The sequence below is a fragment of the Daphnia pulex genome, chromosome 10 (assembly GCF_021134715.1).
Source record: "Daphnia pulex isolate KAP4 chromosome 10, ASM2113471v1".
NCBI classification, from domain to species: Eukaryota; Metazoa; Arthropoda; class Branchiopoda; order Diplostraca; family Daphniidae; genus Daphnia; species Daphnia pulex.
The window spans coordinates 3,963,163-3,984,579 of NC_060026.1; the positions used below are offsets into that span (position 1 = coordinate 3,963,163).

A 21,417-nucleotide genomic window follows, 5' to 3' on the forward strand; every position below is an offset into this window, starting at 1 on the left:
ATCTATGTCTATAAAAAGTGAAGGCACTTTGCGTAACATTTCCGTACGTTTCGTGTTGAAGAATACAACCTTTTTTCGTACGTTTGAATAGCGATTTGTATCGTAGCGGTGGCGTGTCGAAACTGAGCCTCCTTCGACTGTGACTAGAATCCCTACGGGAAATTGCTCTCTCGTTTCCGCTTTTACGAAGAGAAGCGAAAAGAAATAAGAGGGATTCAGAGACTTATCCCTTACAACGAATTTTTACATTCGATACTTGATCTCACAGTCATTGATTTAGTTCTGATTTCTTTGATTGTCTTTTCCTTTGGCTTTCAAATTTCTGGTGGCGAAAAAAGTGACAGGGTTATTCTTCTCTTGTCTTTGTCCAACTTGTAGAAATTTAAAGTTTTTTTGACTACGTAAACTTTTTGCTGAAATGCCCCACCCTAGATGGCGAAATCATCGAGCTATGCGTTCGACTCATGCGGTATAGTATATAGTCAATCTTCGGACCATGCTACGGACTGAGCAACGGAATTCATAGCTTGAAGATTACCGGTTCATAGTTACGACCGTTTATAGCGGTTTAACGAACACGCTAGTGTCAGCTAGTGTAGCCTATGCTCATTTTTCTCTCCCCACCCGACTAGGTCGGATAGAAGTCGCGCCGAGGTACTACCGGTTCAATTTAATGAAAAACAAAAAGGCATTACACATACACAACTATGATTAAATGAGCCCGAGCGTGCTCTTTATTTCATTATTATTATACATTAAACACTATTAACCCATTACAAAAATGTGTGTATTCCTAAGTTGTTTACAATTGGAATTAGCATTACAACTTGTTTACTACCTTTCCATTTTCTGTGAAATGTGGCACGATTGGCTGGCTATAGTGATACCACCGTTCTACGTAGTAATATTTTTAAATATCAATGTAATCTTTTAATTTCTGTAATTTTCCATCTGGACACATAGGGCTCGAAACTCAATTGGACAAAACCCCGAAAAGCAAAGATCTACTCTATTGTACCTGAGAGGTTAATTGAATTTCATTGGGCTTGGTCCAGTTAATAATAATCTACCCACGATTAGATAACGATAACGTCAGGACAAAATGAAGAAGCATGTGCCGAAGATTACTTTTTCATTTGACAAGTATGATAAATAAGCCTATTGGACTCTTTCCAGGAAATTTGATAACCCCCCGCAGTTGCTACATAGAGCTTTATTAATTGCTGCAGACTCTCCTCAGTGTGAAACTCATATGTCATATTTGATCGTTTAACTCTTGTTTACAATTTTGCACTCAATGACTCACTTCACGTTTCACGCGGTTAAACTCCAATTTTCTTAGTCCGAAATTAACTCGAGACCCTTGAGTATATTTCAGTTATACCTCAAGGAGCACAGTTTTATGAAAACTTTCAGAAATGAATCAGATTCTTTACATCGGTGAATTTGTCTAGGAAATGCAATATTTATTACTTTAAACAACACCCTCGAAATAATTATAAAGAAGACGAAGTGGAAGTTTCCTAGTTGGACTGGTCATCGCTCTTGCTATCGCTAGTCGATTCTGTCGACGGGGCAGCATCGCTCAATTCCGTCTCGACATGTTTGGCTGCTGGTGGATCCGCTTCAGTCGGCTTCAAGTCTTCCTGTGTTGGAACAGGAACGCTTTCCTCCTGCTGTTGAGGCTCGCTGGCGGGAAGCTGTTGAGCTTGTGGTGGATGCATTGGAGCCGGTGCTGCTGGCGCATACTGCGGCGGCTGATACGGCGGCGGAGGAGCCATGTAGCTTTGCGGAGCCGGAGCGTAAGGCGATGGCGGAGGAGCGTAGGCTGGAGGTGAGTATGAAGGTGGCGGATAAGATGGGGGTGAATAAGATGGAGGTGGGTAAGACGGAGGTGAGTAAGACGGAGGTGCGTAAGACGGAGGTGCGTAAGACGGAGGTGGAGGACCGGGATAAGGATTTTGCTGCGGCATTCCGACTACTGTCGGTACGGGTTGATCAACGAGGCCCACCAAAACGATACTCGGGAATTTGGGTTTTTTAGGACCATCGAAAAATGAGCGACGATCACGTCCGACAACTCCAGCTTCCGAGGTAGAAATCAAGACTCCGCCCAAAAAGGCAACCTTTAATATTAAAAGGAATAAATGAACAACTGTTATTTTGATCGGACGAATAGACAAAGTAAGAAATAATTGAGTATGTTACCAATAAGAAGAACTTCATGGTGCTCTGCAGGGTTCTGAATAATGTTTCAAGTGCAGTGAGCTGAGTGGTTATGCTTACTCCAGCGTTCAACCGAGCTTATATATTAGTAGCCAGTGTGGTTCGGAAGTTCATCCTTGAATTCACCCGACTAATGAACCCTTTGATTGACTTCTGAGAAAAATCATTTCATCTATAGTTCCAGAGAAAATTGTTGATTAATCTTTGTAACTTGTACGAAAACTGTATCACCTTGCAAAGTATTGCACACAAGTCCCAAGGGTATCTTAGCCCTATGGGAAAACAATTTTCCTGGAAGCTATTATCCACCAATTGGAAATTGATTCGTTAAAAACGTTAGCTTAGCCTCCTTAGAACTGGTAGCTAGGCTAATATTGTTAATGATGATAAAGTCGCCGATAATAAAAGCTTTAAACCATTTTTCCTTATTCTATGCCTCCTCAATAACACGTTAATTAATATTTTAGTATAATCGTTTCAAAACTTAAAGGCAGAATATGAAAGGGGTGGTGTCGTTGGAGTGGTGTATTCATATTAACCATTTCGAATGTTATCTTTGTTATGCAAATGCAGCAAGCTAAAAAAGCTGTTTTGAACTAGCAGAAGTCAAAAGTTACCAAAAAATTATTGGTAGCTAAACATCCATTCATAAGGATAAGTTTCTTGCTGGTACTCAACGTACTCAATACACTCAGCAGAAACATATAACTTTGAACTTACACGATGATGCCTAATCAGAATTCATTACGTAACATCTTGAAGGCGTTGCTTATTACCTTTCTCTTTTGACGTTGATAATAATCTAGTTTAAGTTTTGACGATCGATCGCACTCGTCGTGTACGCCGCTGGGTTCGGTTGGGTTGCACATATGGACCACGCCCACATTTCCCTTGACAAGTTCGTTACGAAATTGAATTTAAACTAATATGGCCTGTTGAGCTGTCCAGCTGTCTGTGATGCGTGTGACTGTGACCTGTTCGGAGCAGTTCATTTTAATTTCGTTTCTAGACCCTGCTGCTGTGCTACTCATCTGCTAGCTTTTATTGGTTGTGTACGAACTCTTCAGATTGCGACAAATTAATCCGTGGACTGTGCACAGTTCTTTGTGTAAAGCAGCTGATAGCTCGCGACCTCAATGTCCAGTCTGAATCTATAGCTGCTGTTGCTCATTGTTTCATTTCTCCACTATTTGACCTGGTTCATCGTCATCAAGAGTTTTACAAATAATAATAGCCAAAGACCATTTTAAAAAGCATAGTGGCTTGAAGCCTTGAAAGCATTCGCCGTTCATTTGAGGTCTTGAGCAAATACATGTACAGCACAGCAAACATCCATATTTAATCTATACTGCTGTACAATATCGTATGCTGCATCCTCTGCTTGAGAACCTTATTTACGATCAAATATAGATATTATCCAATTATTAAAATATTATCCACGAAAGCAAAAATTTCATTTCGAATTGAACCCCCAACAAGTCGACGAGCATTTTTGTAAGCTATTGTCGTTTACTTTTCCCATGTATATTATTGAAATCCTCCTCCCCTCCCTACTCTACCGGGTACCAACAACTTTAATTTTTAAAAATTATTCCGTCCATTTAAAAGAACACTGTATTTTATTGCAGAACTTTCGAGATCTAATACATACTGCATAAGCTTTGGTAATAATGCGCTGTGTAGATTTTTGGAATCGAGTGACGTGCGAAAATTCACGAACGCTCTATATATATACGACAGATCAAATGCAGTCAGAGAAGGGCCGTTATTGTATCTGCTCCAACCCCTTTCTTTTATCCGGCAGCTTTTCTTGACCTATTTTTGGCATTCGATTTTGTTCGTGTGATTCACGTGAATTATTCAGTAAAAGTCATGGTGTTTCAAACTGTGCGTGCTGTTGCGTATATTTTAGCAAAACCGCCTCGTCGATAGACAATGCTAAACAGAATCAAACCAAATCCTAGCTCTATACTGCTGCTGAGGAAACGAATAGAGGAAATGAGATGTTTTACAAGGAAATTGCACGGACGTATATGTGTGTTGAAGCTTGATGAAATTGTGGCTTAATTAAATTACGAATATAAGAATTCCGTCTTATTATTTGCGTGTGTAAAAAAACGTAAAAAAATCACCCACCATTGTTCTTTTTATACATCATTATACTAACACGGCACCTTATAATTACCCACCTGTGTATTATTTAGGAGAAGCGCAAACTTTTGGCAGGAAAATGTATCTGCTCCCCAATACAGCAATGGATCAGACGAACTTATTCCTTAGGCCCGTAGTGGCCCAAATAAAGATATTGGGAAACCGTGTCCTTCGCTGCTCTTCGCGATGTACGTGAGTGGCTTTGATTGATTTCCGGGAATCAAATCTCAGCACGCGCAACTCAAATGATCAATCGGCGTATACTAATTCAAAATAGCTAAATAGTATAGTCAATAACACAGGCCGGCTTTTGATTGTTCACATTGTTCAGTTATTTTCTTGAGGTTGGGAATGACACGTTTGGCGAGATATAAAATCAATTGACAAAAATGCGTGAGCAAGCGCTTATATCACAGTTCTCCGAATTTGTGTTAATACATTTTTTTAAAATTTCAGTGTAGTTAATTAGTTATACAGCGTTTCTGCGTTTTTTATTTTTTGGTTCTGTTTCAGCCCCCTGTTCCGTATTTTATGTCAAGAAGCCGAATAGAAAAAAAAATGTTTCCGTCGCCTATAATAGCTTAGTTAAAGGCTATTATTTCTTTCAGAGAAGATTACGAACCGCTGTTTTAATCCCTAAATAGATACATTTTCGTATATGTTGGATTGCTACTGATTGCCATGTATCGTTAATTGGGTTGTCTGTTTCAGAGCTCCAAACAATATTTCATTTTCGCGTGACTTTACTCCCGTCGACTCCGTCGACTCCCACATACTTTCCATTTATTTTGATATCCTTTTCTTAGCATGACCTATTCAAACGAAAATTCGACTAGATAATTCATAATCAGTTTATAGTTCTCTTGTGACAAAAGCTCAGACATTCGCAGACTTTGCTCGTTCGTGCATTACGTATAAAGACAAGTTTTTCTTCAACTTCACCTTTTCAATGTATCCGAGACGAGAAATGACGACACAAACGAGGATCAAGACCTTTGCTCTAGCTGTGTCTTTCGAAATATAATGGGTCTAGGTGGCCTGAAGCTGGAGAGCTGTAGTTTGACGACAATGAATAGAACTAGCTCATCAATTGGGATTTTAAAATGATAATACGAAACAGCAGAAATCGTACATATACAACTTTTCCCCTTTGTCAAAAATTCATCCTACGCTTTGATCAAAGCCTATACATCTCGCGATATTTGAATATTTCTTTGAAAGTTGCTCTTTTTCACAAACTTGTTGTAGTGACGCAAGTCACGCAACGGAAGTTATAGACAAAAAAACAGTGTATAATATATAGTTCGTCAAATATATCAGTTGTACAGCATCAGCAATATTTTTCAACTAAATTTTGTACAACGAAATGGAAATAAAACCAGTTGTTGAGCAAACAAAATTTGACCATGGAAGCATAAGAAGAGCACCATACACACACACATGTACTGTATATATATAGACAAGAGTCGCATCGGCTTTGCGTCAATATTACATAGCGATGGACCCAAATGGATTCGATGGAATAGATTTGAACTGGGATAAATCAGAGCATTTCAAACAAAGTTCAACATTTTTCTGGGAGTGCGTGGTGGGATGATAGGTATGTATACCGAGACAATAAAAAAATCAGCTGCAAATCAGAAGCTAGTTGTGGACGTCCGATATCGGCATGGATGTGGGCGATTTTGACGATGTAACGAGCAGTGCTTGTGCGTCATGTGAATCGAGGCGGAGTCCACCGGCTCCGGATGTACCTCAACAGCATTGTCGGCAGCTGGTTCTGCTGTGCGACGCCTTTGTCCGACTATTAGTCCCGCTCGTACACTATCTCTATGGCAACAGAGTAATACGGTATAGTTGATTAAAAATGAATGCCCAAATCTAATAGAATATTTAGCAACGCGCAACATGATCTAGCGATGTGATTTTTATTTTCTCCTCTGTCTAAAATTTGTTCAGAGGACATTTGTAACAAATCATAAAAATTGAGTAATATAATAAAAATTGACCAAACAAGATTAAAAAAACAGAATCATGGACTGACATAGATAAATAAAATATGTTCAGTGGAAAAGTGATCAATACCTCAATAAAAAGTATGTAATCAAAATTGAGGAGTCAAAAGTTAAGGTGCAGAATAGCATGAGCAGACAGAAGACTTACGTAAAGGCAGTGGAGAAGGAGCCGGGAAGCTTTCGACTTCTGCCGATATTGGGCTGCCATAGATGGAAAGCGCCATAGATGAGAGGATTGACAAGTGAATTGCTCATGCCAAAAAAGAATATAGCCGACTGCATGTCCTCGCCCAACTTGAATGGAGAACACCAAAAAATATAATAAGGAAATCATTGAACCCAAAAAGGGAGCATCAAATAGAAATGCTGTAACTAACAGAAATGTCACCTTATCGTCAGGATTGAGAAAGATGAAAGTGATCATCATGAAGTAATACGGAGCCCAGCAGATGACGAATGCTGTAACGATGATGATAGAAATTCGCCTGTCAAGATTTTTAAAAAAAGAAGAAGAAGAAGAAGAAGGAAACACGCTGAGATGAACATCGAGATAATGTATGTAACGTCAAAAATATGCTTCCGTCATCGTACAGCGATTTCATTTTTGCCCGTTTGAAGATGTTGTTGCGTCGCCTGTTAAAGCTCGTGTGCTGGTATCGCTGTGGAGAATGCTGGCGATGTTGCTGATCTCTCGTTCGGAAATGAGACACGGTGCTCTCGGCCGGCCAGCGCTCCATCGACGGATGTGGCGCGCGGATGACGAATGCGCGCTCTTTTTCTACTTTGGTTCAAGTCAAATGTAATGAGAAGAAAAATACAAGAGCTTTGACTTTGACTGTAGGCTACTCGCTCGTTTTCTTTGGATAATGATGTGATATTATATTTTGAAGTAGCATGCAGAATGCAGAGACAATTTTAAGACATACTTGCAATTGTGCAGAAGATGCAGACGTAGCAACCAATCAGGACTATTAATGGGATAACAAACCTTGTAAGACGATAATGATAAGTGTTGTTTTCTTTTTTTCTATTTTAAGATTAAATCGCAAAATTGGAGCTTACATGGTGAGGAGACTGAAGACGGTGTACAGCTGCTCCTGCCATTCTTCGGTGTAAAAACCGTAGGTTACGCATTGATAAAACAATTCGCGGAACGGCCCTCTCAACACACGGAAAATGAGGAGCTTGAAATTATAGGAAAGAGCGAAAATACGAAAACAGAAGAATCAATGTTGAGTTGATTGATGGATTTGACTGATCATTGTCTTATTAATAATAACGGCGTGACGAACTCACCTGAGGAGAAGCTAACACGGCGCTAAGTATCCAAGCGACGCAGATTGGCTTTAAACACGATCGATGGCTTATCGGTCGACGGATGGCTCTCAGGCGGTCAAATCCTATCAGGACCTATATGTGGAGAAATTAACATAAGTTCACAGTTTAAGTTCCTCATCAGTGATGGGTGTGCAGGTTTAACTTACCATCGTTGAGGTCGAAAGATACAAGCTGAAAACCTGTTTGTTCATAACAGCAAATTTTATCCGGTATACGTTCGCAATAACATAAATAACATTTTAATAATTCACATATGTGAAAAAAAACGTGTATAGGGAAGTGTTCAACCAAAATTGAGCTAATAATCCCAGCAGAATAAAATCTATACCTATATAGCCCTTTAGACTTTTAGCTATATAGTGCCACATATGAAAAGATTCCAAGAAAAGAAACCGAACCTTGCAAGTAATTTCATTAGTTGAAATGAAAGCATACGACTATATATCTGCCAGCCATATGTTTCTAAAAGGAATACAAAAGCATCCCTTTCGCTATATTAGATGTTCAAATGGGTTATTGGGTTCTTTTTTTTATACCGAGAATATATAAGAGGAAAAGGAAAGTGCAGGCTGTTGTAAAGATCTCTTAGACATCCCACATCGTCCTATTCTAAGTCTCCAAAATACTGAACATCTTGTTGCTATATAGCTTATAGAAAGAAAAGAGCTATAGGATTCTAATTCTAATGAAAAGAGATTTGTTTCATGTCATCAAATGCTATGCAAGTGTATAGTCCTTATAGAGGTAACGAAACCTATATAGCCAGACTATATATCCTATAATATACGGTATACACTCTCGTTCGATTCATACGTCACAGCACGAAAGCCATTAATGGAATATACCTGGGAAAATTTGAAAGTTTTACACAGGAATTGTCCTCCCTTCCATTCGACGGTGTAAGTCCAAGCGGCTTCGCCAGATAAGCACCACACGCTGAATATACAATCACGTGGATGCATTACTGTGTTATCCAATTTGTATATCCTATAATGACACATTAAACATTGATTCAAGAGAGACTTACTTACCTTACCAAAAGGTCCGAGATGGCCAACTGTGCACGGCAGTCATGTAATTTGTTAGTAATAGAATTCGCATAGTATAATAGCGTATGTGCAGCAGTATTATCTATATAGGTAACAGATGACTGAAACTGAACTAAATACCTGAAAAAGGAGAGTGTACAGCGAGCTGCTGGTGCCCTTCTTCGATACGGCGATGCTAATTAGAGTCGCCAAGTTTCCAATCAGAGAAGCGACGGCCATGACGCACAGGACGGTCGCCTTTACCGAGGCGCTCGTAGTCAAAGTCGGAGCTTCTTCCAGCAGTGAAGAATTCTCGCGGAAATCCTTTGATGTTATGACATATGGAATGAGGATGTTCGGGTCGCTTTGATTGATGAACGCGGTCATTTGTCAGTTGTTTGAACCATGTATCGATCGAACTATATGATGTATGGATTGTATAGATTCCGCTGTCAATAAAGCGAAGTTTAGGTCACAAAATAACTGGTTTTCGTTGATGCTGCATCATTGGTCATGACGATTGGTCGAGTCTTTGAACCTTTTCCGTGGTGATGAATATCACAATGTAATAATGGCGACGATGACAGCAGACAAAAGGCAAACGAGGTTTAGCTAGTGATTTATAGCGATCAATTCAGCTCGTTGATTGCTCCAAAACATGCACAGCAGCCCTCTATAAATGGATGTCTATATAAAGAATGGAAATCAATTAAAATGTTTACAAGCTGCTGAAAAATGAAGAGTGATATTTTATCACATCACATTATAGACCCAATAATAATAGCCTGGGTCGTCGACAAATTTTTCACACGCTATATACATCATGTTCGAATGTGTCAATCTTCAGAATATTATAGGATTTGACATGTAAACTATATGTGGGGCATTCTGTAATATGGTCTATGAAACGAGCGCAACCTATCTCAGGCGACCGGTATTACATCATATACAGTTTCCTCAGCTTATCTCTTGTTAGAATCGATTCGAAAAGTTTGTAAGCCATCAAAGAATTATTATTTCCTTGTAGCGCTACATCAATTTTTTCTTGTTATGTTGTATATAACATAATAGCCTATAGGCTATTAAGTTTTCCAAAAAAAAACATTTTTGTTGTTGTTTTTAAATGAGAGTCACGGTCTGAATGTTGGTTGCCAACAGTTTACAGGCTATTTATATAGGCCAAGTGAATGGCTTGTTTGTCAACTACCAGAGATATATTGCATTTCTAATGTGACATATAATCGTTATAAACGACAAATAACTTAGTTTCTTTGATATACATATATAAATAGAGAAGTTGTAGCAGACAGGAAATGCTATCACAGATTTTTATTTTCCTGCTACGTTATTCAATATCAAATTGATGGCAATAAAAACTCATCCGAAAACTCATTTCGATCAACTTGCGGGTCGTAGTATTTGTATCGATTTTCTAACGTTCGATGATTTTATTTGAAAGAAAGATTAAATTTATTTACCTGGCCAAGTGAACTTGAAATTATTTGATGTGTGGAGAAATCAAAGGACGAAGGAAAACAGTCAGATGAACACACTCGACTGATTTTGGTTGTTATTTTTCCACGGAGACACTTGATGAATGAACAGAAGTGAACAACGTATTATTCTTTCTGAAATCCGGATATCTCTTTTTTTCCACAGTCTGTGCTGCCACACGGTTCCACGGTCGGCGAGTTTGGATCGAGTTATAATATAAAAGTTTGGATTAGATACTGAAACGAAATAAAGGCCAGCCAAACATGAAGGCGGCAGTCTGTGACGGCCGGTGTAAAATAAAATGGGGGCACAGTGTATCATAGAGAGAGAACCGCACTGCTCGACCCGATCGTATAGAGTTGTCGCTAGGTATAGCCGATCTGGAGCTGATGAACTATCGCTCTTATTTACTTCCCCAGATACCCCTTGCGTATTATTTCCTCACTTTTAGCGCATGTCCGCAGCACCCAGCACGCCTTATATAGTATGCTGCTGACAACAGTTCTTTTATAGCTTGTGCGCAGATTATATGTCACGACTTATTGGCACACATCAACTGTGACATGTAAAGCGTAGGCTGTATTGGATATGTCAAGAATTAAAATGTCTTATCATTTACTTGCCATAACAGAGCTTATTTACTTATAGAGCTCAAAACGGTTAGAGTGTCTAGCAAAGACAAGTTCCTTTTTGTCCTTCAGAAAATATGCCTGCATGCATATTTTGAAATAATTCAAGAAGATTGAAAAAGGCCTATACATACGTACATCAAAAGGTTTTTTGAATACAAAGAATCCACAACAAAGATTTTGTATTATTTCTTGTCGATATTGTTGGTGCGGTTCAAAATGGAACAAAATTGTTTTGAAATAACCGCACGTTTTGCAGATTTCGATTTTAATTTTATGCAACGGCGGAAATCTACCGAGAAAATCCGCGATAACCAGCATATAAACCACCAGCAGGCAATTAGTTTGTACATTGTTTTCCAATATGGTTGTATATTGTTGTCAGGGTGGCTCTGATGGCAGAAATTTCTAATTATGTTGAAAATCTATCATTTGGAATTTTTTTTTTTTTTTGTTTTTTCATTCATAATATTAACCATTAACTTTTCCCGTCAAAATTATAAATAAACAGGTAAGCTTGACATGAATGTATCCGACATTTCTCCCTCGACGTCGTCTATATAGGCCTACCTGTCTACTCTTACGTAACAGAACATACACCCATCCATTTTACCCGTGAAATTAAACGACCACGTATAGTTTGCATGCGTATGTATGTAGGCCGTATGCTACGTGGGCCTAATCCATAATTGTGTAGCCTATGGAATCTAAATTGACGATAACGTTTGTGTTATTTTATTTAGGACAGGTCTACATGCAGGCAATGCTATATAAATGCTTTGCTCAGATGCTCACTCGCTGATGTTACGCCCTTTTGAAACTAATTAGTTGGCAACATTGTTGCTTATATAGGGTAATAGCTGAATCTCTCCCTGGTGCTTTTGCCCGCTAGAACGCAGGCCTCGCCTGTCCTTACTTGATATCATGTAAAACTAAAACAGTAAAATCATTTCATTTCAATTTTGTATTTATTTTTTTTTGATTGGATTTGTAAATAAATCATTTTGGCGAATTTTCTTTATCACTCGTCCCTCTAGTATTGGCCTATATATGTTACTACGCCTGCCTTTTCTCAAAAATTTTAATTTTAATGAAGTACAACATCAAATGTCCAATTATTGGTTCGCGAGTGAAATGGAATTAGCTAGAATTCAGGGAATTGCATGTCATAGACAAACGAATTCCTTTTGATATCCCGTATAGTAGTGAATGATATGGACCGAGCCGGAAGTTCCGAGTTGACGTCCTATACGAGCTTACAGCACAACTACCTTGATATGCTCAGGACCGGGGAAAAAAAGGAATCAACTTCCGTCGAGAGCATCTGTTCATCGATCGGCTAGATGTGCCGAGATGTGCTATGTTGGAGATCTGATTTTTCAGCCCAATAATTTTTCATCCGATTTTTCCTGCTATTCACATAGTTAATCCCGCTCCTGCCTTAAAAACTTAAATATCTGAAGTTTGCTTCTGAAACGTATAAGTATAATATATACAGCAGCCATGTAACATGCGGGATCATGCTGAATCATCGGTCGAATCTCCAACTGAAACCGACGGTCTCCAAGAATAACTCAAATCAACAAAAGCGGAACCGGATGCTGTATAACAATAGTGTTGTTTGTTTTTGTACACTCCACAAAATTAATTTTCTCGCTGTCTAGGTAAATATTACTAGCTGTCGAGAAGTTTCTAAATATAGTTCTCAATAATGTTCACACTCAAAAAAAAAAGAAAGCAAACAAAAAAAAAAAAAAAACATTTTTGAGATTTGCCAAACCTCCAATCCCGTGCTGGTATAATAGGCAATCGCTTTGAGCTCACGGGCACGAAAAATAAGGAAGCGGAAGGATGCAATAGAAAAAGTAAAGCATGTACGAAAGCATATACTTAGAGTCATACGCACCCCAGAGATGATATTGGTATGATTATTATTTGCCTAGCATGATAAGGCGCAAAGTCCAATTTACAATTCACACTATTTTTTTAAATTTTAATCGTGACCACATATACACTTTTCCAGTGCATTCCATCTGTGAAATCATCGACTATGTATTGTCTGTTAACTACAGTATATTTTATCTGTATTTCGTTTTCATATTGCAATAAAGTATTTGCATCATTCGAAAATATTTTAGTTCCTAGTGGCCCCGATTTCTTTTGTACAATGTAGAAATATAATTAGCTCATATTGACACGTTAGAAAACGGTCCAGTATTTTTTATGCGTCCGTTATCAACATCAAAGTTCGCCGTTGATGATGAGTATAATAAGTAATAACGCGCTCAATAATAGCCTATTCCCTTCTCTCGGATGAGAATTGTTCGTGTAAAAGATTTGCCATGCGTAAAGGCTCCTACAACACGTACAACACGAAGCATGTCTATATGCCGCGGTATGCCAACAATTATCCTATTATTTTATACGAGTCAAGCAGAGATACAGAGAAATGACAAGGATTCAGGATGAAACCTTTTTGACGTAATTGGTCAGGTTGTTGTAGGACGCTGGCCGCTCAATAAAAAAAAAGATACATCACACCAGCAAATTCTTTCACAGAGATAATTGACCATTATCGATTAACGCTTCTGGCGCTGATGTATTGCATTTAATACGTATAATATACAAGAGCCAGACAAGAGCCAAAGCGTTTTGACAACTCTGCTGAATCAAATTTGTACACAGCAGAATCCCCAGAGGGTCGCATAGAGAGTACATATAGAACAAGTTATTCTGGGAATTTTGCAGAAGATTGCAATGAGGAATGAACCCTTATACCCTGTTGGGTCGACAAACTCTCTTGGCTGGGCAACCATGAATGAAAGTCAGCATTACTTCCCAGCAGCACAGTGTGAACCATACAAAAAGAAGAGAGACTATTTCCGCCGTTGTTGTACAATATCGGTTCGATCGATCACACATCGCTCGGTTTCATTATAAATCTCTTGCGCAGTCGTGCGTTTCGCACAAAAACCGTGCAATAAACTGGGTCAAGGCACGCGGATATACTAATGTATATACGATAACATACACGCGCTTTGCTGTAAATTTGACATTGAGAGGGCGATGTATTTATAGGAGCGCGCGTAAAACTCGTACGCGTTATTTTATAGCGCGTTTCTAATGTTTCAAAGGTCAACGTCGTCCCAGTAGGAAATATAGCCCAGCTTACAGACGAGGGCTCTGTTATTTGAAGCCAATTGGGCTGCTAACACATGATATAGATCATTTCTCTCGAGGCTCTTCTATTTAAACGAACGCAATTGAGCTCTGCCCACTTGCGTATAGTATAATGGTCAAGCGTCGAGCTTCGCTCCTCTTTCAGACAATCCAGCCCACCAGGTAACTTTAGACTCACTAGAATGGCCTGGGATTGTCACACTATATTTTAATCAGCAGTAATCACCATGACGAAAGCTCTTTTCCTGGTAGATGAAGACTCTTTCCTGGAGAAGAAAGAGACGTTTCAAAATTATTTTTTAATATTTCCAAGGCTGAACTTCTAAGTAACTTCGTATGCACACTCTTTCCACGTACAGGGTGTGGGAGTTGAAATATGTATAGAGTGCATGCGCTGACTCGCCATAGTCGTTATTATTTTAATCATCGTCATCAGGATGTATAAGTACCCTCCAGAATCCAGATGCTTCCTTGTGAGGAAAGTTGAACGCATACACGCGCGAGCTGATGCTGGTCTTCTCGAAGGAAAACTTGTTCAAGAAGTGAGAGATCATCGCAGGAAAAAGTTCAAGAGTTTTTCTATCTACTATTAATTTCTTCTTCAGCAGTATTGCTGGTGGGCGATCCAGCACTTTTATTTTTGCTGTCGCGGATCGTTAATTATCTCGCCCGGATGGTGGAGAGTTTTTGATCAAACAAGTTAGAAATAAGGGACCATCATTTTAGGTAACTACAGCAATAATTTAACTATTTATTATTTTTTGAAATTCTGAAAACGTGTAGGCCTCTTTCGGGTATTTTGAAACGCCTAAACGGCAGAGAAGCAGATTACAGTTGCTTAAAATGGGGCATCATTTCTAGAAAAAAGAAATAAAGTATGGCGACTGGGACGGAACGATTCCCTCGTCTCAGCTGCGGCTGTATAATCTTTTGCAGCGCAATAGTAGCGCAGATGAATCTGGCAGCTTATAGATAAGGCCTGCGAATGTTTCTCTTTAAAAATAAATAAAATGTATCTTATTAGGTTAGCCTTATTTGAGAAAACTCCACCTGCTCATTTCACATGAGATATATGCATAATCTTTATGAAAAAAAAATAACTATAATATTTGAATAGTGGACTTAATAACAGCTAGTCATGCTTATTTATTTCTATTGCAATTTTCGCCCACGGCCGCTTTCAACCGACAGGAATCACATTTTGGGTTGGCTTTATTCATGTACCCTGTGTATGTGGCGGTGAACTGTGAGTCTGTGAACTCAATGACATCAAGAATTTCGGGTGATTTTACATTTTAACTAATAGATATCTTAAGACGTTCTCAGAATTCTCTTCAATTTCAGCGCCGCTTGAAACTTGTAGTTGATTAAATTTCGCTCAACGCTTGAGCGCGATCGAAGCTCATCATCAATTTCATCATCATATTAGTGGCTGCGTAAGTTCTGCGTGTTTTGCTGTGGAATTCTAAAACCAACAAACAAATTGGTTTGCTTAATTCCTTTTGTCAATCACTCTTAAGTCCTTTGTCTTAATAAGTCCCAAGTCCACGTAATATGTATACGTGTAACAAAGTCTGTAGTCTACGGTTAATCTCGTGTATAATCTGAAATTGCTGTGCATCATTGTTTCTTTTTCATATATCATTTTTACGCCACAATCAAAACATCTTCGGCGATTATGTAGTAAACTAGTATAGTAACTATTAAGTAAGTTAAGCGGTATTTGGAAGGAAAAACCGTCCGTTTCACGGTTTTACACGAGTCCCTCTATTTTTCAGTTCGTTCACTACTCGTTGGTTATTGGCGTCTGCCCACTCCACTCTGAAAGCTGTCTGCTAACTTTATAAACACACAAAACGTGAAACGTGGTTGTTGTTAGTTTGTGAATAAGTAGATTGCATCGAGCCAGACTGTCAGAGCCACCGACTTTATTGGATCTGTTTAAATAGTTGTAAATAGAGAAATGTTTCACATCTCGTTTTAACGAAGAGTCCATCGCTAAGGTTAGGAATGCTAGTGAAATCGTTCGCGCTATCCTTAGCTCGTTTAAAATGGAAGACGATAGTTCAAACAAGCAAAGTCGCCGGGAAAACCTTGTTTGGCAGATACTTGTTGGGTAAATAACGGTTTATACTTTCCAAATATTGAAAAGTAATAATAAGAACTTGTTTATGATGATACTAGTTACAAATGTAACAATATCCACTACCCTTAGCGGTGTTGGAGACGCCTTGCAGCAACAATATGAAATTGTAACTGGTGATAAACCTAACCTGACTTGGGATAAGAATAGAACACTAGATATGTCAGCAACTGGAACTGTAGTAGGAGGTTATTACCGAAGCATTTCTATTTATTCCTTTTTTTTTTTTAACTTAAATTGTTATTGTTGTTCTCACACTAGTAATTTGCCACTTCTGGTACAATTGGCTTGACCAAAGATTACCTGGAAAAGCTTTTAAAATAATAGCAAAGAAACTATTGGTGGACCAAATATTTTTCTCCCCATTCCTCATTGCTGTGTTTTTTGGAACAGTTGGTGTTCTGGAACACATGAGGTACTTTGTACAGGATATTTGAATTTTTATAATTTTTAAATTAAAAAAAAATTACCTTTGTATTTAACAGCACTGAAGAAGTATTAGAAGAAATCAAGTCTAAAGCATGGAGGCTTTATGCAGCTGAATGGATAGTCTGGCCTCCAGCACAATTAATTAACTTCTACCTACTGCCAACCAGATTTAGAGTATTGTATGACAACACTATATCACTTGGCTATGATGTCTACACTAGTTATGTCAAACATGACAAAGGCTGATTTTATCTCTTGATTACTGTGGGACCAACAGGAATATATATAGTGCATATACCGACTTGAGCAATGAGCAACTATGTAATCAATTACGCCTTATCGTTATCATTACAAATCAGGGTTCAATTGCCTTACTGACAGTAGGGATTTTGTTTTATATTTTAAATGCCGCGGCATCCCAATGTGGGCATGCGCAAGGGATGTCATCTCCAAGATAGCGCCGTAATTAAAATTATTAAACAGAATAAATCTACACATAGTCGAATCAGTTATTGTTAATCTAACACTTCTAGAATTGACTCAACTCAAGAATGAACTAAATGCTCTGGATTAGCCTTAAAAAATCAAGCGAGCAATCAGTTATACCGAACTAGTTCATCTATGATGTAGGAGTTAAAAGAATGCGTTGTAAACAAAATTTTAATCTTACTTAATAGAAAATCGCATTTATCAAGTTATGCAACATTTTATAAAAGAAAAGCTTGATGAAAAAGTGTATATTTAAAAATCACCTGCATTTCATAGCACTGAAGAAGTATTCAAAGAAATCAAATATAAAGAATGAAGGCTGCCGAATGCACAGTTTGGCCTCAAGCTTAATTCATTTCTACTTACTGCCAACTAGATTTAGAGTTTTGTATGACAACACTATATCACTTGGTTACGACGCCTACAAATAGTTAGGCCAAACATGACAAAAGCTGGTTTTATTTTTGATTACTTTGGGACCAACAGATACATATTTAGTGCATTTACCGACTTGAGCAACCATGTAATTAGTTACTCATTTTCTTTACAAATCAGGGTTTAATTGCCTTTCTGAGAGTTGGATTTTTTCTCCTGGTTTAAAAGCCGGCATCCCAAGGTATGGACAACTTGCGCAACGGAAGGCATCTCCAAGATAGCACTATAATTAAATTAAATAAATAAAATAAATGTACACATAGCAAATAAATTGTTGCAATCTTACACTGCCACATGATGAGGTTGCAGAAGTTGTTGTTGTCTTTACTGCCTGACCTGCTCCTAGCTCTTCAGCTAGTCCACATGAGCAATCCTTGCAAGCCTTGCGCTTCCCAGTTGTTCCACACACTAGAAAAAATAGTATTAGAGATTAAATTTGACAATTTACATAAATAGAAAATAAATAATTACCTCTCAAGGATTCAGCATCAGGTTTTATCAAATCTGACTCATCCAGCAAATCATCTTCATTGATTAGCTCAACTTGGTCATCTACGAGGGCATCTGAAAGTGTCCATACAGAAGGTTTAGCAAATGAAAGTTTGGATGATGATCCCACTTCAAAATTTGGTGTTTGTGCAGAGAAGATACTGTTTGAAGAATCAACAGTTATGTTGCAAAATCCAGCAAGTTTGAGATTTGCTGAAATTTTAAGGTCAGTCAGCTCTTTTCCGCAGACAATCCCACTTGGTTTCATAATTCTAATGACTTCAGATAGGAGATCAAATGAGTGTGATGTAGCATGTGGTTCAAATAAATTGGAAAGAACCACACTAAAGGTAGATTTCGGGTGACCAGCTAATCAAAAACAAAAGATTTTGATTAAAGTTTGAAAACTACTCGAAAGAAAAATGAAGCAACTTACACACAACAAGCCGTTCAAAATGTTCCACAACTACACGATTACACTGTTGACTGGAAAGTTCTTGAGAAAATTTTTGCACGTCTTCTGGGGAGCTACCTGGGCCCCATAAAATGAGAACCGTGGCATCCTTGAGTCTACTAACAACTTCGGGCGGTATTATGGATATCGACATCTTTTCCTATGACTGTTTACTTAGAAATTTATAACTAGCCAAAAAGGCAAAAACTCTCTTTATTTATGGTGAGATGTGCTGCGACTGACAAAGACAGACTGTCGATGTTTGCAACAGTAATCCGTGGATTTGGAATGTGCAATGTCATGTGTGTTCTTATCTGGTCACGCCTATTGCACTCCGGAGTCCGGAGCGCTCTAGTGTCAAAAGTGGCTATTGCACTCCGGAGTCCGGAGTCCTCTAGCGTCAAAAGTGGCTATTGCACTCCGGAAAGGAAATATGAAGTCATTTATGGCGACGAATGGCAAATAACGACTGATTCTGTGTTTTGACTGGTTTTGAATTCATTAAAAATTCAATTAAGGGTAAGAAATAAATTTGCAATATATTTATAACAATCAAATATATTTGAATTTCATTAATAAACACAAATAGCCATTAGCCAATATAAAAGATGGGACTTAGTTAGTATTGTTAACTTAGCTAGAGTCGGAGAGTCCACCATTGAATCAGTACCTTAGATTCAAATTGCAAATAAACAGGAATAAAGTAGAATTTATAAACATATCAATTCAGGGTGATGTTTCTTGATAAACATTTCAACTTCTTGCTCTATTCTTCTCGGCGTTTGAACCCAAAGCAACCCATCATCAAAGGACAAGGCGCTTCCATATTCCACTCTTAAAGGATCTTTGATTGACGCCGCCATATGTGGCAATTCTTTCCTCTCTTAAATCAATTACTTTTTCATTGTCAGTTCATTCATGTGATGACAAAGCACCGAGTGAAACTGAACACGAAAATACCAAGTATTTTTTCGCACTCACAATTCAGTTAAAATGTCTTTTGATATTCTCACTATAATAAAGGAAACTGCATGTTAACTTAGTTATGTATTGTTTTGTTTCAAGATATGAAAGACGTGTCTAGCTATTAGTTTATTGGAATAAGGGACACGGACATTGAATGGTTTATAGCGTGAAATCAGCTGAATCACACGTTACGTGTCAATCAGCAGAAATAGTGAGTTGCTGGTCAATGCGTTTCAAGGTCACAAACAACCCCTCGAACTCGAAGCCCCGTTCTGAGAACTCCGGCTCGACCTTCAGGCAAGCAAGGGGGCGACAGAGGGTGACTCACTATGGCGTGTGTTTATAGCGTGTTTAACAACCTAAATTTATACTTTGAATAGAATGATCTCTGTGTAATATAGCTGAATCACACGTTACGTGTGAATCAATCAGCAGAAATAGTGAGTTGCTGGTCAATGCGTTTAAAGGTCACAAAGAACCCCTCGAAGCCCCGTTCTGAGAATTCCGGCTCGACCTTCAGGCAAGTAAGGGGGTGTCAGAGGGTGACTCACTATGTCGTGTGTTTATAGCGTGTTTAACAACCTGTCTAAATCCTTACTTTGAATATAATGATCTCTGTGTAATATAAACTGCAATGAATCCTTTTGGTGATATTGATATCGAGGCTTATGAAGAATTTTGTGTGAGTAGGAATTGTGGTAACACCTTAGCAAATAGAGCAAGAAGTTTAAATTGTTAACAAGAAATATCACCCTGAATTGATATGTTTTATAAATTCTCCTTTATTCCTGTTGCGAGACACTTAACTATATTTACAATTTGAATTTTAAGGTACTGATTCAATGTTGGACATAGTACTTTATCTAAGTTAACAATAACTAAATATAAATTCCATCTTACTACTATCATTATCCGACTATTTGTATTTATTAGTGAAATTCAAATATATTTGATTGTTATTTATTTTGAATTCAAATAAAAACCATTCAAATTTCAAAACACAGAAACAGAATGCCATTCGCCGCCAAATGAAAGTACTACATGTTTCCTTTCCGGAGTGCAATAGCCACTTTTGACGCTAGAGGACTCCGGACTCCGGAGTGCAATAGCCACTTTTGACACTAGAGCGCTCCGGACTCCGGAGTGCAATAGATTTTACCTTCTTATCTTATGGCCAGCGAAGCGACTGGAAAAATCCTGACCTCTGGCGACAGTCTGGAAAAGCAGCTTATTATTTGTCATAAACATTTTCGAACGAATAACAAGGAACTTTGCTTTATGATCCTCTATCTTCGGTTGACATTGTTTTCCCCCCTCGCATGGTCCTAGTAACAGTGTGTGTAACACACAGGGAGTGGACGTGATGACTTGGCGAAATAAGAAATAGCACACATTTATTTACTCGAGATACAATCTTTATATTTATAACCAAGTCAAAAGTCGCACTGCGATATGCGATTTTGTGCGTTTGGCCGTTTGACTATCGCTTCTAAACTATCACTCTTTTTGTTGTGTAATATGGCAGTGACGTAATCACACCAATTAAATTTTTCAAGAAATGGAGAAAATGAAACAACGTGAGTTGTCACTGAGTCGTTAATTAAGGAAATGTAGACTGTACGGATCTAATTATTAGGTGGCCCAGCTGACTTTATATCTAAACCCCCATGTGTTTTATTAAACCAACTTAAATGTCATTATTTTCAACGATGACTTTATAGTTTATACTGTGCATGTTTCAACCTAAATTTTAAGCCCGGCTGCTTAATTGTTGAAGTATAGACTTGCGATCTCCATTCCATCAACACTTTTAATGAATACCAAAAGTAAAAGCCAAAGGGGAGTGGGGGCCAAATGTCGAATGAATACATTAGGTCTGACATTTCACACGTTGAGTCGCTCTATAGGACAAAAGCTATTTTTGGCGCTACGCCCATCTAATATTATCGAA

At 38.2% G+C, this 21,417-nt stretch overlaps 4 protein-coding genes across 6 annotated transcripts; 1 reads left to right on the forward strand and 3 right to left on the reverse strand.

Moving 5' to 3' along the window:
* Positions 1–1,390: 1,390 nt before the first annotated feature.
* LOC124204898 (extensin-like) lies at positions 1,391–2,274 on the reverse strand. Its single transcript, XM_046602134.1, has 2 exons — positions 2,209–2,274; positions 1,391–2,126 (listed from the first exon to the last, which is right to left on the reverse strand). Exons 1-2 carry the CDS (start codon positions 2,224–2,226, stop codon positions 1,524–1,526), a joined length of 621 nt encoding a protein of 206 aa, XP_046458090.1. The 5' UTR covers positions 2,227–2,274; the 3' UTR covers positions 1,391–1,523.
* Positions 2,275–5,648: 3,374 nt separating this feature from the next.
* On the reverse strand, positions 5,649–16,813 carry LOC124204912 (gonadotropin-releasing hormone receptor-like). 3 transcript variants are annotated; one of them, XM_046602145.1, is made up of 13 exons: positions 16,675–16,791; positions 10,237–10,418; positions 8,900–9,445; positions 8,762–8,787; positions 8,576–8,666; positions 7,877–7,909; positions 7,689–7,802; positions 7,455–7,576; positions 7,319–7,380; positions 6,984–7,173; positions 6,781–6,877; positions 6,541–6,686; positions 5,649–6,207 (listed from the first exon to the last, which is right to left on the reverse strand). In XM_046602145.1, exons 3-13 carry the CDS (start codon positions 9,143–9,145, stop codon positions 6,015–6,017), a joined length of 1,320 nt encoding a protein of 439 aa, XP_046458101.1. In that variant the 5' UTR covers positions 9,146–9,445; positions 10,237–10,418; positions 16,675–16,791; the 3' UTR covers positions 5,649–6,014. The 3 variants fall into 3 exon arrangements, with proteins under 3 accessions (XP_046458101.1, XP_046458102.1, XP_046458103.1); XM_046602146.1 differs by having other exon boundaries at positions 5,670–6,207; positions 10,237–10,347; positions 16,675–16,813; XM_046602147.1 differs by having other exon boundaries at positions 5,670–6,207; positions 6,984–7,170.
* On the forward strand, positions 15,883–17,016 carry LOC124204914 (mpv17-like protein 2). Its single transcript, XM_046602149.1, has 4 exons — positions 15,883–16,177; positions 16,246–16,392; positions 16,466–16,619; positions 16,690–17,016. The coding sequence occupies exons 1-4, from the start codon at positions 16,072–16,074 to the stop codon at positions 16,877–16,879; spliced, it is 597 nt and encodes a 198-aa protein (XP_046458105.1). The 5' UTR covers positions 15,883–16,071; the 3' UTR covers positions 16,880–17,016.
* A 339-nt stretch (positions 17,017–17,355) lies between these two features.
* On the reverse strand, positions 17,356–18,808 carry LOC124204913 (anamorsin homolog). Its single transcript, XM_046602148.1, has 4 exons — positions 18,483–18,808; positions 18,029–18,415; positions 17,844–17,965; positions 17,356–17,780 (listed from the first exon to the last, which is right to left on the reverse strand). Exons 1-4 carry the CDS (start codon positions 18,652–18,654, stop codon positions 17,667–17,669), a joined length of 795 nt encoding a protein of 264 aa, XP_046458104.1. The 5' UTR covers positions 18,655–18,808; the 3' UTR covers positions 17,356–17,666.
* Positions 18,809–21,417: the final 2,609 nt, after the last annotated feature.